The sequence below is a fragment of the Silene latifolia genome, chromosome Y (assembly GCF_048544455.1).
Source record: "Silene latifolia isolate original U9 population chromosome Y, ASM4854445v1, whole genome shotgun sequence".
In the NCBI taxonomy this organism is placed as follows: domain Eukaryota; kingdom Viridiplantae; phylum Streptophyta; class Magnoliopsida; order Caryophyllales; family Caryophyllaceae; genus Silene; species Silene latifolia.
In genome coordinates this window covers 350,725,116-350,739,089 of record NC_133538.1, presented here as the reverse complement: position 1 = coordinate 350,739,089, position 13,974 = coordinate 350,725,116, and the positions used below count along the sequence as shown (strand labels likewise).

At 33.1% G+C, this 13,974-nt stretch overlaps 1 protein-coding gene across 1 annotated transcript; it reads left to right on the top strand.

The window, feature by feature from the left end:
- Positions 1 to 986: 986 nt before the first annotated feature.
- LOC141626739 (uridine/cytidine kinase UKL1, chloroplastic-like) lies at positions 987 to 11,307 on the top strand. Its single transcript, XM_074440406.1, has 14 exons — positions 987 to 1,236; positions 1,352 to 1,443; positions 2,642 to 2,711; positions 2,800 to 2,918; positions 6,813 to 6,909; positions 7,062 to 7,141; positions 7,391 to 7,585; positions 8,324 to 8,401; positions 8,490 to 8,550; positions 9,287 to 9,347; positions 10,275 to 10,368; positions 10,459 to 10,531; positions 10,638 to 10,720; positions 10,829 to 11,307. Exons 1-14 carry the CDS (start codon positions 1,038 to 1,040, stop codon positions 10,976 to 10,978), a joined length of 1,452 nt encoding a protein of 483 aa, XP_074296507.1. The 5' UTR covers positions 987 to 1,037; the 3' UTR covers positions 10,979 to 11,307.
- The last annotated feature ends 2,667 nt before the right edge of the window (positions 11,308 to 13,974 follow it).

Sequence of the window (13,974 nt, the reverse complement as noted above, 5' to 3'; positions counted from 1 at the left end):
TTTCCCCTAAATACGAGATGAACCAGAGAGGCTTGAAATCGTTTTTAGTAATCATTTTAATTACTGATCTCGGAGTAGTACTAAAAATGACCCGACCCGCGCCTGATTGGCTCCTATTATACTGTATAGTCCATAGCATCAAAAATTAAAACGAAAAAAAAAAGAGGATAATACTTTCAAGGGATTGAAAATTATGACGATTACTAAAAACGATTTCAAGAGATTGAAAATTAAGACGATTACTAAAAATGAATAAAAACAGAGGCTTATGAACTCCTTTCATAGTTTTATGATTTGAGTCGTCATTAGACGGTCTGAGAAATCAACTACTCAGTAAAAAAGCCAATGGTAGATGATCAATTAATGGAGTTTGTGATGATTAAAAACAGCGGCGACGATGAAAAACAGTCGGCGATTACCCAATTTGTGTAAAAAGACGACCCATAATTCCAGAATTTAATCAAAAGACATGAAAGAATGAAGTGATTAGCCATAAGTAAATAGAGTACCTGGGTTGAAGGTGAATGCCGAAGGTGAATGCCTGAGTCCTGACTGCGTGACGGTGAGCGACGGCGAGGAAGAAGATGATGTAAAATTGTAAACAATTACTCCGTAGAATTTAGAAGTTAGAACGACATTGAGCAAAGACGGTAGTTTAGGTTTTTTTTTACTGCGTTGTGGATTATTGGGTAATGGACTAGGGTAGTGGAGTTTTGGGTAAACATTATTAATTAGGACTTTTTTTTAGAATATATAAATATATTTTACTATATTTTAAAAAGCGAGCCATTCAGCGCTTTTCGAGCCGAGCCAGCCTTGCTCGAACACTGACTCGAAAAGATCCGAGCCGAGCTGAAATGCCTAAATTTCTAACAATGAAACTTTTAACCGTAACTCGAATCGATCTCGAATAGTTCGAAATTGCCTTTACCATTAAGAACCCTAATTGTGGATGACCTTATTCCTTCCCTGTAAAATCACCTACCACCACAATTAAATCACACAAATATTTATATTCAAAAAATTTAAAATAAAAAATGCCGGAATCAACGACGTCAATAGACTATGTAATGGAAAAAGCGTCGGGCCCACATTTCTCCGGTCTCCGTAATGACGGTCATCTATCATCCCCAACGGCGTCGTCTTCGCCTCGTCCGTCTTCAGCTACTTCCACTCCTTTTTCCTCTTCTTTCACTCCTCCTGATCCTAAATTTCCCAAACACCCCTTCGTTATTGGTCCGCACTAAACCCTAATTCAAATTAATTTGTTTGATTATTTGCTTAATTTGTGATTATTTGATTAATTAATTAGGTTACTTTAGTTTAGTAAGTTGATTGATTGGTTTTATAGGTGTTTCTGGAGGTACGGCGTCGGGAAAGACGACGGTTTGTGATATGATTATTCAACAACTTCATGATCATCGTGTTGTGCTTGTTAATCAGGTAAAAAAATTAATCTTTTTTCTTTTTTTTTCCTTAAAATATCTGTTATTTTAGAGTAATTACTGCTCAGATTTTACTAATTTGATTAGCTATATGTTAAATTGAGTAAGTTTTATAGCTGAAAGTACCGGAAATTTGGTAATTGTTTTGAAATTTATTAAATTTTATCGTATTTGAGTGTATCAATTTGTTTTTTTTTAAAGTGTATATAATGTAATGTCATTGTGATAATTTATGTTGCTTCGACTCTTCACTTTAGGCACTGTATCGTGTATCCGACACTGATTTGTGACAGATACACGCGTCTGATACACTTGACTGATTTTTACTCGTGTCAACTAAGAGTAGAAGAGTAAGAGCATGTACAATAGAGAGGAAGTTTTTATCCTCTTATTTTTGTTTTCCCCCTCTATTTTTTTGACACCTCAATTACTTTTTATCCATCCCATTTTCCAACATTTACATCCTCTTCCTCTATTCTTTTCCTATATTTTTCTACAATAGAGAGGAAGTCTCCTTCTTCCTCTTAATTAACCATTACACATAAAGTTTCAATATTAAGAAAAAATATAAGAAATTGGGTATCATTGATTGGTTGAAGGGCACAAGGGCCAATATACTCCTTCCTCTAAAACTAGAGGAAGTCCTCTTCATCCTCTTGCTAAGAGGACACTCCATCTTTGTTCCACAATAGAGAGGACCTCCTCTTAGAAGAAAGAGAGTGCTAAGAGGAGGGTCAATCCTCTCTATTGTACATGCTCTAAGGAAAATGGCAAAAGTAAGTAAAAGAAAAGGGTGGCCATAACGGCAGTAAGAATTATACTGTTCCCAGTGGTGGAGCTAGGGGGCTAACTTAGGCGCTAAGCCCCTGCATGAGGATGAAAATTCGAAGTTTTTGGTTAAAATTTTCAAACTTTTTTCGGAGTTTACCTTATACCATTACCCTTTCGTCCCCTGCTAAGTCCAAATTCTGGCTCCACACCGATTCCGTGTCACTTATTTTTATTCTTTAGCTAGAGAAATTGATTAATTAATACTCTCAAAGGTAGCAACACAAGCAATTTGACCTTTGATGTTATCATTCTCTATAAGAACACACTTCAAGAACACTTAATAGGATCATTTGATGATTTTTGTAGGCCGTATAATCTCTCGTTAATTTTTTTTTCTATTGATTTTTGTATGATTTTTTGGGTAGGACTCGTTTTACCGTGGATTGACAGCTGAGGAATTAGAACGTGCTACCGAGTATAATTTTGATCATCCTGGTATGTGGAGTGTAGCTTACCTTGCTTCATTTTATAGCACTTTATGGGCTTTGGTGATGTGTGAATGACTGAGTGTGGTTTATTGTAGATGCTTTCGACACTGAGCAATTGCTTGAGTGTGCTGAGAAGTTGCGTGCGGGACAATCTGTTCAAGTTCCTATTTATGATTTTAAGACACATCAAAGGCGAACCGATACGTTTAGACAGGTATGTTGATGAAGGGAATAGTTAGATATTAGAAAATGTGGTCTTATCATGAGAGTCTCTCTTATACTTGAGAGTCTTTAAGGTGTGTGTTTAGATACAAGCTTTATTGCATTATGTGCGTCTATTTTGGAGTCTCTAACTGATTGCCAATATTATAGGGAAGAGTCCAAGTAAAGTTGATTACTTCAAATAGTAGATTGAATGCGAATGTTCAAGATAGTAGTATATATCACCCTTAAATAAATAAATAAAAATTTGGTGGCTTTTAATTTTATCTAGTTACTAGATTTCATGCCCGGGCATTAATATCCTTATGCTAATGTCGAATCAGAATACATAATAAATACTTCACATAATATCATAACATTTGTGAAACATACATACAAACAAAAATCTGAGTTTGTCACCAAGAAAAATTCAAGACCAACTTCTTGTTAACAGAAATATCATTCATATATAAGACGGGTGTATCCGTCTTAACATTAAAACACGTTAAGTATCATCCAACTTGTACATATAAGATAAATTTTCGTTCTTTTCCCTATGCTTTCTGTTTTTGTTTTATTCAAACAACGTGACTTGTCTTAAGTTTAAGACAAATATATCTCGATTAAATAAGAATTTGTAAAACTCGATTAGAAGTGAGACTATATTACATAGAGTAACAACTACGGATTAACAATTACTACAAAATAAATGTTAAAAAAAATGACACTAAAAGAGGATTATAATGCATTAAAGTTTCCATTTTATACAACTATATCTATTTATTATTGCTTACAATCTCAATATAGTACTTAAAACATCAGAATAAAGTATGTGTCAAGAATATATACAGCTAATGAATTACTTAAAACTTTCTACGTTAGCATTTGTTTAGTGGTAGCTTACAACGAATAAAGTTGACGAAAGCATACAATAAACGAAAATAGAGATAATCGTAGAAATTTATCTTCCATGTACTATATATAGATATGTAGTATCAGTCTTTTAGTCAAATAGAAGTAAAGTATTGGCGTGTACTCATGTAGTATCAAGTATTTCAACAATTTTTGTATAAAACGGTTTTCTATAAGTGTTTAGTAAGTTATATTGATTAGAATTAATACCCGTGCGATGCGCCAACCTGTTAGTAATGACTTTCATTCTATCTGTGCTATATTAAGGACCTATGTGATTCTCAATTACTTAAATAAAAAAGTAAAAATTCACTATCTGAATTAGTCAAGACATTTTAAATGTATCCTTTTGAGAATTATTTACAAAGTGTTACATCCACAATAATTCTCCTTGCATTCTTTAAAATCCATACTCTTTAAAAAACCCAAAATTGGGTTACTGTAGCTGTAAGTGTTTCTGACCAAAGTTGGAGCGATGAGAAATAAGATGAAATTATGGGTCAATGATGAACCTTAAGCACTTAATTAAATTAATTGATAAATATTACAGTAAACTTTAAATTTAGATGTCTTAAGTTTAAGAGCTTGAGCGTGGGTTTAACTTAGGAGGAAAGGTTGTAAACTTGTACGGAGTAATAATTAGATATTATAGGATTGCTTGGTGTTTTAAGCTTTACTAAAAAGTTACACCAAACCATCTTTGATCTGCTCTGCTAGTTTGCAAGTAGCTGCGAAGCAAATAGAAAATAAATGAGCAAGAATCTTTAGTTATGGACATAGATGTTAAGCTCCTTAAAGTAATCAAATTATTAAAGTAAACATAATAATTATAGGTGCATAAATCAAATGTAATACTCCCTCCGTCTCGGTCAACTACGTAAACTATTGACTGGGACAGAAGGGTACTCAATATTAGAACACATAATTAAATTTGCAAAATAAACTCCTTTTATGAAGGGATCAAGGGGAGGGAGTGATTGCGGACACATAGATTACAGTAGATGTGTTTTAGTAAAATTCATTATTCTACATGTCATGATGTTATATGGAAAAGTTAAATACAACTTTATCTCATTACAAATACTTTCATATTTTATACAGAGTTTTTTTTTTTTGATTGCTTATAAAAAAGGAAAAGACATATTTTATAAGCAAATGCTTTTGCTACTAATCTTTCTGTTAAACTGTTTCATAAAAATAATATACTACTCCGTAATCGGTGTGATCATATATTTCGGGACCTTATTGTATCTTTAGAAATCCTTTTCAATACTAATTATGACCTTTTTAGTTTGTAACCCCTGCATAACCGTATTCTGCATAACATAACTAACAAAAAATTAATTTCAAATTCAATGGTAAGCATAAACATGATTCCACTTGTAAAAGAAAGATACCTCCATAAGCAAAATCCTAAGTCAGCATATATTACCTTCTAAGGAAGAGAGTCAATCGCTTGTTTAACTCCGAAGCTTACACAGTTTAGTATATGATCATATATTTTGGTCAAATTATCCCCACGTGCATATTTGTATACTACCTTTGTCCAAGTCATTTGTTTACCTTTGATTAAGGTACATCTCACAAAGAATATAGAAGGTAAGTAAATAAACAGACAGAGGTAGTTCCATAAGATAATGTGTTCATGTTTAGAATTTAGTGTTTGTATAGTTAGTTCATAAAGAGGTGGACTCTTCTCTATACGAAGTAGTAGAATCTTGCATAATACCAATAAGTAGAGAGGAAAAACGACTAAATTGAGCTTAGCATGATATGATCAATGATCATATACACTACGTAGTTGATCGAGATAGTATAATCGTTCTGGTAAAGATCGAGATAATCGTTCTGGTACAACACCAACAACAACATTACCCCAGTGCCTCAATGGCTCCCGCAAATTGCGGGGTAAAATAAAATAAAATATCAGAGTAGCAATCAAACAAACATGAATTATGGAACATTCATCTAGGTATTATATTAGACATGTTTTTACATAAGATACCACTAAGTAACTAATATGACTTACCACCATATTCACATCACAATACCCATCTTACTTTGTAATGTCAGTCATAAATAATGATATCAAGCAAAGATTACCTCTTAAGATGATAACTATTTTCTGGCAACGTAATAACCATGCTTCGTCATTCTTCCATGATCGCCACATCCTACAAAATGAACAAAGTTATATAATTAAATTATGTAAACTCAAGTATATAAAAACAATTTAATAACACATAAAGTCATTGATATAAATGAAAATAATCAATAGAATGGGTAACATGATTTGCGTAGGCAAAAGTCCCTCTATGAATTAATGTCTAACTCAATTAATTATACATATGAAGCCTCTTAGAACTCTTGTAAGAGGTTAGATACGTAGTAGTTAATGTGAATTTGCCTTTATTATAATCTTTTACTTTAATTCTAATTTTTATCTATAATTTGTTAGATATTGATTAGAGATAATATATTTCATAAACTAATTAATTTATTAAACAAAAGCAGTAGCCAATGAAATCGCTCCAAAAGTTCCTCTTTTAAGTATATATATTGATATTGATTTTGTTTGATACTTCAGAGTTTTACATGGTACTAAATGCAGGTTTTTCTTTTTAATTTTTCCGTCGCAAGTTCTTTTTGCTATGTAAGGACTTCTCATAAATGGCTGATATTTACATATGTGGCCAGTACTCGGTTGATATTTGACATACATGGTATGTCCTAAGCTGATTTATATTTGAGACAAACCGTATTAGACTAATAGGGCCGATATCTCCAAGACAACAGATCCATATTAGACTATCTTTTACACCATTATGTCATGGTATGCTAATAATGCTTCATGAACTTTACCGCCATGGTGTACAGTAACTCATCTTAATACCAGGATGTCGTTCTTTAAGTCATGAAGTCATCCACAGTGTTGAAGTTCTCAAGTTCTATCCCTGCTTTTAATTAACTAATATCTGTGTATATATACTTTTAGGTAAATGCATCTGATGTGATAATCTTGGAAGGGATTCTTGTCTTCCATGATTCACGTGTCCGCGACTTAATGAATATGAAGATATTTGTGGATACAGGTACGTAGTTATGTTTTTTTTTTTTTTTTTTTTTTTTTTTTTTTCCTTTCTTAGTTTAAGCTTAATTGTCTCCTATGCCTGGCATTTTCAGTTCCCTTAATATTGAACACTCATAACGGTTGCTACGTCCTCTTAACTACATTTGCTCTTAGATGCTGATGTGAGGCTTGCACGTAGAATCACCCGTGACACTTTAGAAAGGGGTAGAGACCTGAACTCTGTTCTTGAGCAGGTTAGGCCTCTTCACACATCCTGTTTCTGTTAATGTCTCAGATTCTTACTAGTTATCTAGTAATTTCTGGCTATATCAGTTGAATTATCCTTTGGTGGATTTCTTACTTTGATTTTGTGGTGGCATTTGAATACCTCTATGAGTATGGTAGATGTATGTGGTAATAATGCAAAGCATCTACCAAATATATTTCTGCTGGGATTGATGTAAGATAAATTCTTGTTCTTAAAATGCTGTAAATTTGTGCAGTATGCAAAGTTTGTCAAGCCTGCTTTTGATGACTTTGTTCATCCATCAAAGAAGTATGCCGATGTGATCATACCTAGAGGAGGTGATAATCATGTTGCTATTGATCTGATTGTTCAACATATACGCACAAAGCTGGGTCAGCATGATCTTTGCCAAATATATCCTAATGTGTATGTCATTCAGTCAACATTCCAGGTATGCTGATACTTTGTCACTTTACTGTGTATCCTTATGAACTACAGTTTTGGTATTGGTTTATTTGGTATGTTGACAGCAAGTAGTCAAGTACCTAGGTGCCAACGCCCAGTTCTTTCTCTTCTTTCTTTTTTAGTTTAACAAGAGTTCATCAAAGAAAGTTCCCTTTTGTGATTTTTTTTTCTTTATTTCTTTCTTTTATTCTCCTCATTGAAAAAACTTGAGTGAAGGGTCTTGTTTTCTCTCATGTTTACAACTTTAATAAAGCTATAGGGATTTTGTAAGATTGAAGACAGGCTTTTGTCAAGTACTAGTGTACCTGGAATTTGTTGGGTGTGCTCCTTCAATCCTTCATTATATAAGTGAGATACTTGTGAGTTGTTTCAATGTATGATTCAAATAAAGTTGCTTTATTTAGGACCAGGGTCCCTTAGTTACCTCCGTCTGTGTTCATTTCTTACTATAGCTGGGACTATTTAGTAATCACGACTTTGGAAAATATGCCTTTTCTTCCATTCACATATATCTAGTCATCGCTTTCTTCGTTCTCCACTTCTCCGTCGATTATCCTGCTCTTTCGTTGCTCATGTTCATTGTGCTTGTGATTTAATCAAAACTGTGTCGTTGATGATGCTACAGCCTACAGGGAGATGAGTGGACTTTTGTTTGTTTTTAATTCATGTGGTAGTTAAAAAGATCTCCTTCGTACTGCTTGTAATATAACATGTCACAGATTAGGGCATGCATACACTGATTCGAGACCGGGAAATATCGAAGCATGATTTTGTTTTTTATTCGGATCGGCTTATTCGTTTGGTAAGCTACTTTTTTTTTTCCTATCTGCTGAAACATGCTAAAAACTATTTTTCCTTGAATTTGTAGTGAAGAATCATTTTCTTTCCAGGTTGTAGAGCATGGTCTTGGCCATTTGCCATTTACTGAAAAGCAAGTAGTGACTCCAACAGGTACTTCCGTCCATCCAAATGTACTGCGTATGCATTTAATTTTATTATTTTCTGTTTGATCTCATCCATGTTTGCGATATGTATGAGGTTATGTTACTAGCGCTGAAACCTTTTATCGGCAGTGGATGGTTTAGAACACCAAATGGTCCTTTATAGGGAGCTTCCTGGAAAAAAAAAATCAACCATTGATGACTACTCTTTATATTGTAGTAGTTTTTTTTCTGAAATGTGTTTGGGTTTTGGAATGGAAAAGAAGTGCAATTTTGTAGATAGTTGGTAATTGAATTGATGATGTGGTATGATGTGGCAATGGTAGCAGTTGATAAGGAGCTCCTACAATTGTTGATGCCCTAATAAAGGGAAGACGTAAGATTTCTCAATTAGTTATATTAACTCTTTATACCTTAATAGAACCTCTTTAGACTGTTGTAGGTGTACAACTTTTCGAATGGGGTTTCCTTAACAAACATCTTTTTCTGATAACCTAGCTTTACCACCATTATGGCATTAACATCTGAAACGAAGCTTAAACAATCTACTGCGACAATGTGGTAAACTTGTTTAATTATGCGAGTGTGTTTTTTCCCCTCGCGTAAATTGTCTGCCCCGTGCTATTTTGCCCACTTTCTGTGCAATATTAGGTCATTTGTGAAATATGATAGATAAGGCTGGGTGAATAGCACTGAAAACATCCTGGTTAATTTCTCTTACGTGTTTGCTGTGTGTCATCCTGCAGGATCAGTATATACAGGGGTTGATTTTTGCAAAAAATTGTGCGGTGTATCCATTATTAGAAGGTAAGATTGCTAGCAGATATTTGGCATGCACATGCGCAGATATCATGCAACTGATCTCATGTACAGAATAATTATTACTGTCTTCATCTCATATACGCGCCATGGTATGAGATCGCCATATGGGCAGTGATTGCTCTATGGCGCGTTCAATGTACCAGTTTATCAGGCCTATTTTTGTATCGGTCATGTGAGTTGTACTAGTTTAGTATGGCCATTTGTTGGTTGTATTGACAAATATCAGTCGTATACTCGTATCGGACAAATTTTGGGATATAGTGGCACCGTACGTTGAAAACCCTTTATGTAGCTCCCTAGACATAGTGTTATTGCTGATTATAAAAACCAATTGGAGCTAAAGATGATGTCTAAATACATTAGAAGGCGTTCAAAAGTTGTGGACATCATTAGAGCGTCCACCATCTTTCCAGTAGAGTGATATCCATAGAACTATAGAAGTGATAATTTTGAATCTAAAGAAAACTTGTCGAATTATTGGTCTACACAGTTATTTTAAAATCTAGAAACACTAGCTAAGAGAGCCATTAGTATGTAATCTCGTTTCTTTGTCCACCTGTAAAAAAAAAAAAAAAAAAAAAAACTTAAATAAGATGTTCTAACCATAATGTTTTGGTCAAACTTTTGGATTTTAGTATTTGTTTCTAAACTTTGAATAGAGAATAGAGATGGGTGTGGTTTGTGAAATGTTGTCTCATTTGTAAATCTTAAAAAAATTGCACATACAGTTTCGACCATATCATTTGATATATCACCATCTTATTGGTTATCACTAGTACTTAATGTCTGAATTAAATAGCTTTTAACATTAAATGTTCGTGGTCCTTTGTGGAGTTTATTCTTCTATGTCGTCTAGCTATTTTCTCTCTACGTAAAGTTGATGGGTCCATGTATCAATTTTTGCAAGTCCAGTGGGGAAAGCATGGAAAATGCTCTCCGTGCGTGTTGCAAAGGAATAAAGATTGGAAAGATTCTTATCCATCGGGATGGAGACAATGGGAAGCAGGTTTTTATACTTTGTGAGCTGATTTTAGAACAAGTTTCTGTGTCATTTCTTTCGTGATTCTTACAACTGACTTAACAATCATTAATACAGCTTATATATGAAAAACTTCCCACGGATATTGCAGAACGACATGTTTTGCTTCTGGATCCGGTTCTTGCGACAGGTAGTTTTATATTTTACTGCAGCCATCTTTCTAAAATGTTACTCTAAGATAAATGACACTCTTGGATCAAGTTGCATCAATGGACCAATTTTTTTTTGTCCCGAAGGTAACTCTGCTTGCCAGGCAATTGAATTGCTTATCCAGAAAGGAGTCCCTGAAGCCCACATTATTTTCCTGAACCTTATCTCAGTAAGTTCATCTCCAGTTCATTATGCAATATAGTTCTACTATACTCTTCAGGATGAGCGAATGATGGATGGTATCGTTATTCATAGTTATTTCATCTTTGTTTTACAGGCACCTGAAGGTGTCCATTGTGTGTGCCAACGGTTTCCATCTTTGAAGATTGTCACGTCTGAGATTGATGTTGCATTGAACGAAGAGTTCCGAGTCATACCGGGTTTGGGAGAGTTTGGTGATCGTTATTTTGGCACTGATGATGATTGAAGAACCTGGGTGATGTGTTGTGATTCTACATGTTCATTCATTAACATGTTCCACTAGCAACTTAGGAACTTTGGTGTGATTAAATCATTGAATAGTAAATTAATAAGCGATGAGCTGAATTCTTTGGGTTTCACCACTTTTTTATTGCTCTTGAAAATGTGTCGTGCGAAGGTATGGTTTGCATAAAAAAAAAGGCCGAATTTGACATTAGCCTTTATATTCCACATGCCCTCATTTCCACATTCCGATAATTTATGGGGTTAAGTTTTTTCCCTTTTCTATGTCAGTATTTGTGATCAATGTAAAATACTGCCTTCATTCTGGATTTATCATGTTTGTTGTTGACGTTGATAAACAATGTCGTCCAATCTATCGAATTAGAGATATATTCCAGATTTAACAAATGTCGTCGTAAGTAACTCTTGCGGTATACTTTATCACGAGAACATCTATTAAAGTTGTTTGCCAATTATTATAATTGGCATAACAATCACTAAACGAGAAAACATGGATTAATACAACAAACTATACGGCTATGTTAATGTAATCTACTGCCTCCATTCCGGATTTATTGTCTGTATTTGTTGACGAATATACTCTTTATTAAAGCAATAACAATAGAGTTGAAGTGTCAGCCTGTGGTTGAAAGTTGCTTTATTAAAAGGGGTTTTTTAAAATGTGCACAGTAGGCACATGTTAAGATGCTAAGGCTCCGTTTGGCAAGGCATTTCAGGTACCTGATTTGGTCAAAGTAGCTTATTTGACCAAAATTTCAGGTACCTTATTATTTTGTAAGCGTTTGGCAAATAGCTTATTTGACCAAATAAGTTACCTGAAATGAAATGCTACCTAGAGTAGCATTTGAGATTTCAGGTACCTGATTTGGTTTGATTTTCCGTTTTTACCCTTTAAATCTATAATATTAAATAATTATCATATCCTTTTACGCCATTTCATCAAAATCAGTTACCTTATCAGTTAGTTTGCCAAACATTTTTTTTTATAATCAGCTACCTTATCAGTTCCTAATTTTCACTTTTATCGCTTACCTTTTCAGTTTCATTAGCTTTTTCATTTTTAAATTACCTTTTCGGTGTTTCAAATTTACATTTTCAGTTAGTTTTACCAAACAAAGCCTAAATAAGGAAAAATTTACATCATTAATTCTCTAAGTATGGTAATAATGAGTTTGGATTCAATTTCTCATGATATATTAATGTAAATCTTTCCTTTCTTAACATCTTAACATGTGTATTTTAATGGACCCTACTGAAATTAACTATTCATCTTCGAGTGGCTTCCAATAAACCTTTCTTTATTTCTATATACTTTTTCTACGCCAGCATGTGAGAGGTCTCTCAATAACGCTATTGAGAGACCGTCTCTCTAAAATTTTTGTGTTTCCACACTGCTTCCTTTTCTACTTTGGTTACAATTATTTATTTTTCATATAGTGATTAGGAGTAATATACACTTAATTATACTTAAGAATTTGTGCTGAATAAAACATTGAAATTGAAATGCGATTGAATTAATCGCCTTTTGATTAATAAAGTCAAAAGGTTTTTAAAAAGGTTTTTGAATTCCGAAATCATAAAAATAAAAGTAAAAACAATAAAATAAATAAAATTTAGCAATTACCTATTAAAATAAAAAAATTGGCTTCGATTCATGATTGCATGTTGATGAACACAATTAATACTGACGAAAAACTAGAAATTAGAATATGTATTTTTTTTCATATAAACAAAACGATCCAAAATAATGCTTTACAAGTATTATCTTTGGTCCAATAACATAATAGTAGGTGTATTGTTTTAAAGAATGAGTTTTAGGTTTTTTTACGAGGAAGATGGAAAAAGGGTTTGGTGAGTAAATGGAGTTTTGGGATCCTTGATAGCATGCACATTAAAGAGAAGGTGATACTCCTTTTTATTTCTTCAGATTTTTCATTGGACAAAAATAATCTTTTTTTTATACCACTTTCCAATTTCTTTATCTTCTTCCTCTCTTTTTCTTCACAACAAAGAGGATGCTCCCTTCCTCTATTTTCCCACATTTTAAGTAGCCTCAGCCTCATTACCATTTTTCTCTCTTATATGGCACAAGAGTCAAGACAAGGACATCCTCCATTTATGGAGGTTATGGAGGATGTATTCCTCTTCAAAGAGGATGTTGCTACATTGAAGAGGACATTCTCTTAGATGAAAGAGAGTGCTAAGAGGATGGTCAGTCCTCTTTAATAGTCTTATACCCGTGCAAATTGAACGGGTGTTTTCTATTTCAAATTTTTTTATCATAAAAATTATATACATAAGATAAATTTTTATAATAATTAATTATCTTCTTTTAAAGTTAATTATCTTTAAAAACAAAGTTCTAAAATAAAGCAATAAAATCTATCTATATATTGTTAAAACAATTTTAAATTAAAAATCTAATAGCTAAGTTATAAAGTCAAATTTAAATTTTTAGAATAAAATAATCAATTAACTTAAATAATACATCAGGGTCAATTGGCCAGATAGTTATGGTAGTATGATTTATATATCCTCTTGTTGGCTAAATTTGAGTTATTACTTTGTCTTAATATTGAAGCGACTTCGAAAAAAAACCATGTCTTACATATGAAACCAAATTATTTGGATGAAATTAAAACAAAACAATGAATTTGTGAAAAAAAAATTAGTGTAGGTGAATCCGTCTGAATAGTTGATGACCCGTGCTAATTGTTAAGCTTATTTTTCATTTAGTCAAACTCGTGTAAGTTTAAAATGAAAATTTTGATCCGTGCACATTTAAAATGAAAATTTTGACGCCGTTTTTCATTTAGTACTAATTGTTAATTAGTGAAATGAGCCTAAATGAAAATTGTGACCCGTGCATTTTTAAAACGGAAATTTTGACCCATGCACTTTTGAAATGAAGATTTTGACCCGTGTATGTTTAAAACGAAAATTTTGACGCATGCACTTGTAAAATGAAAATTTTAACCC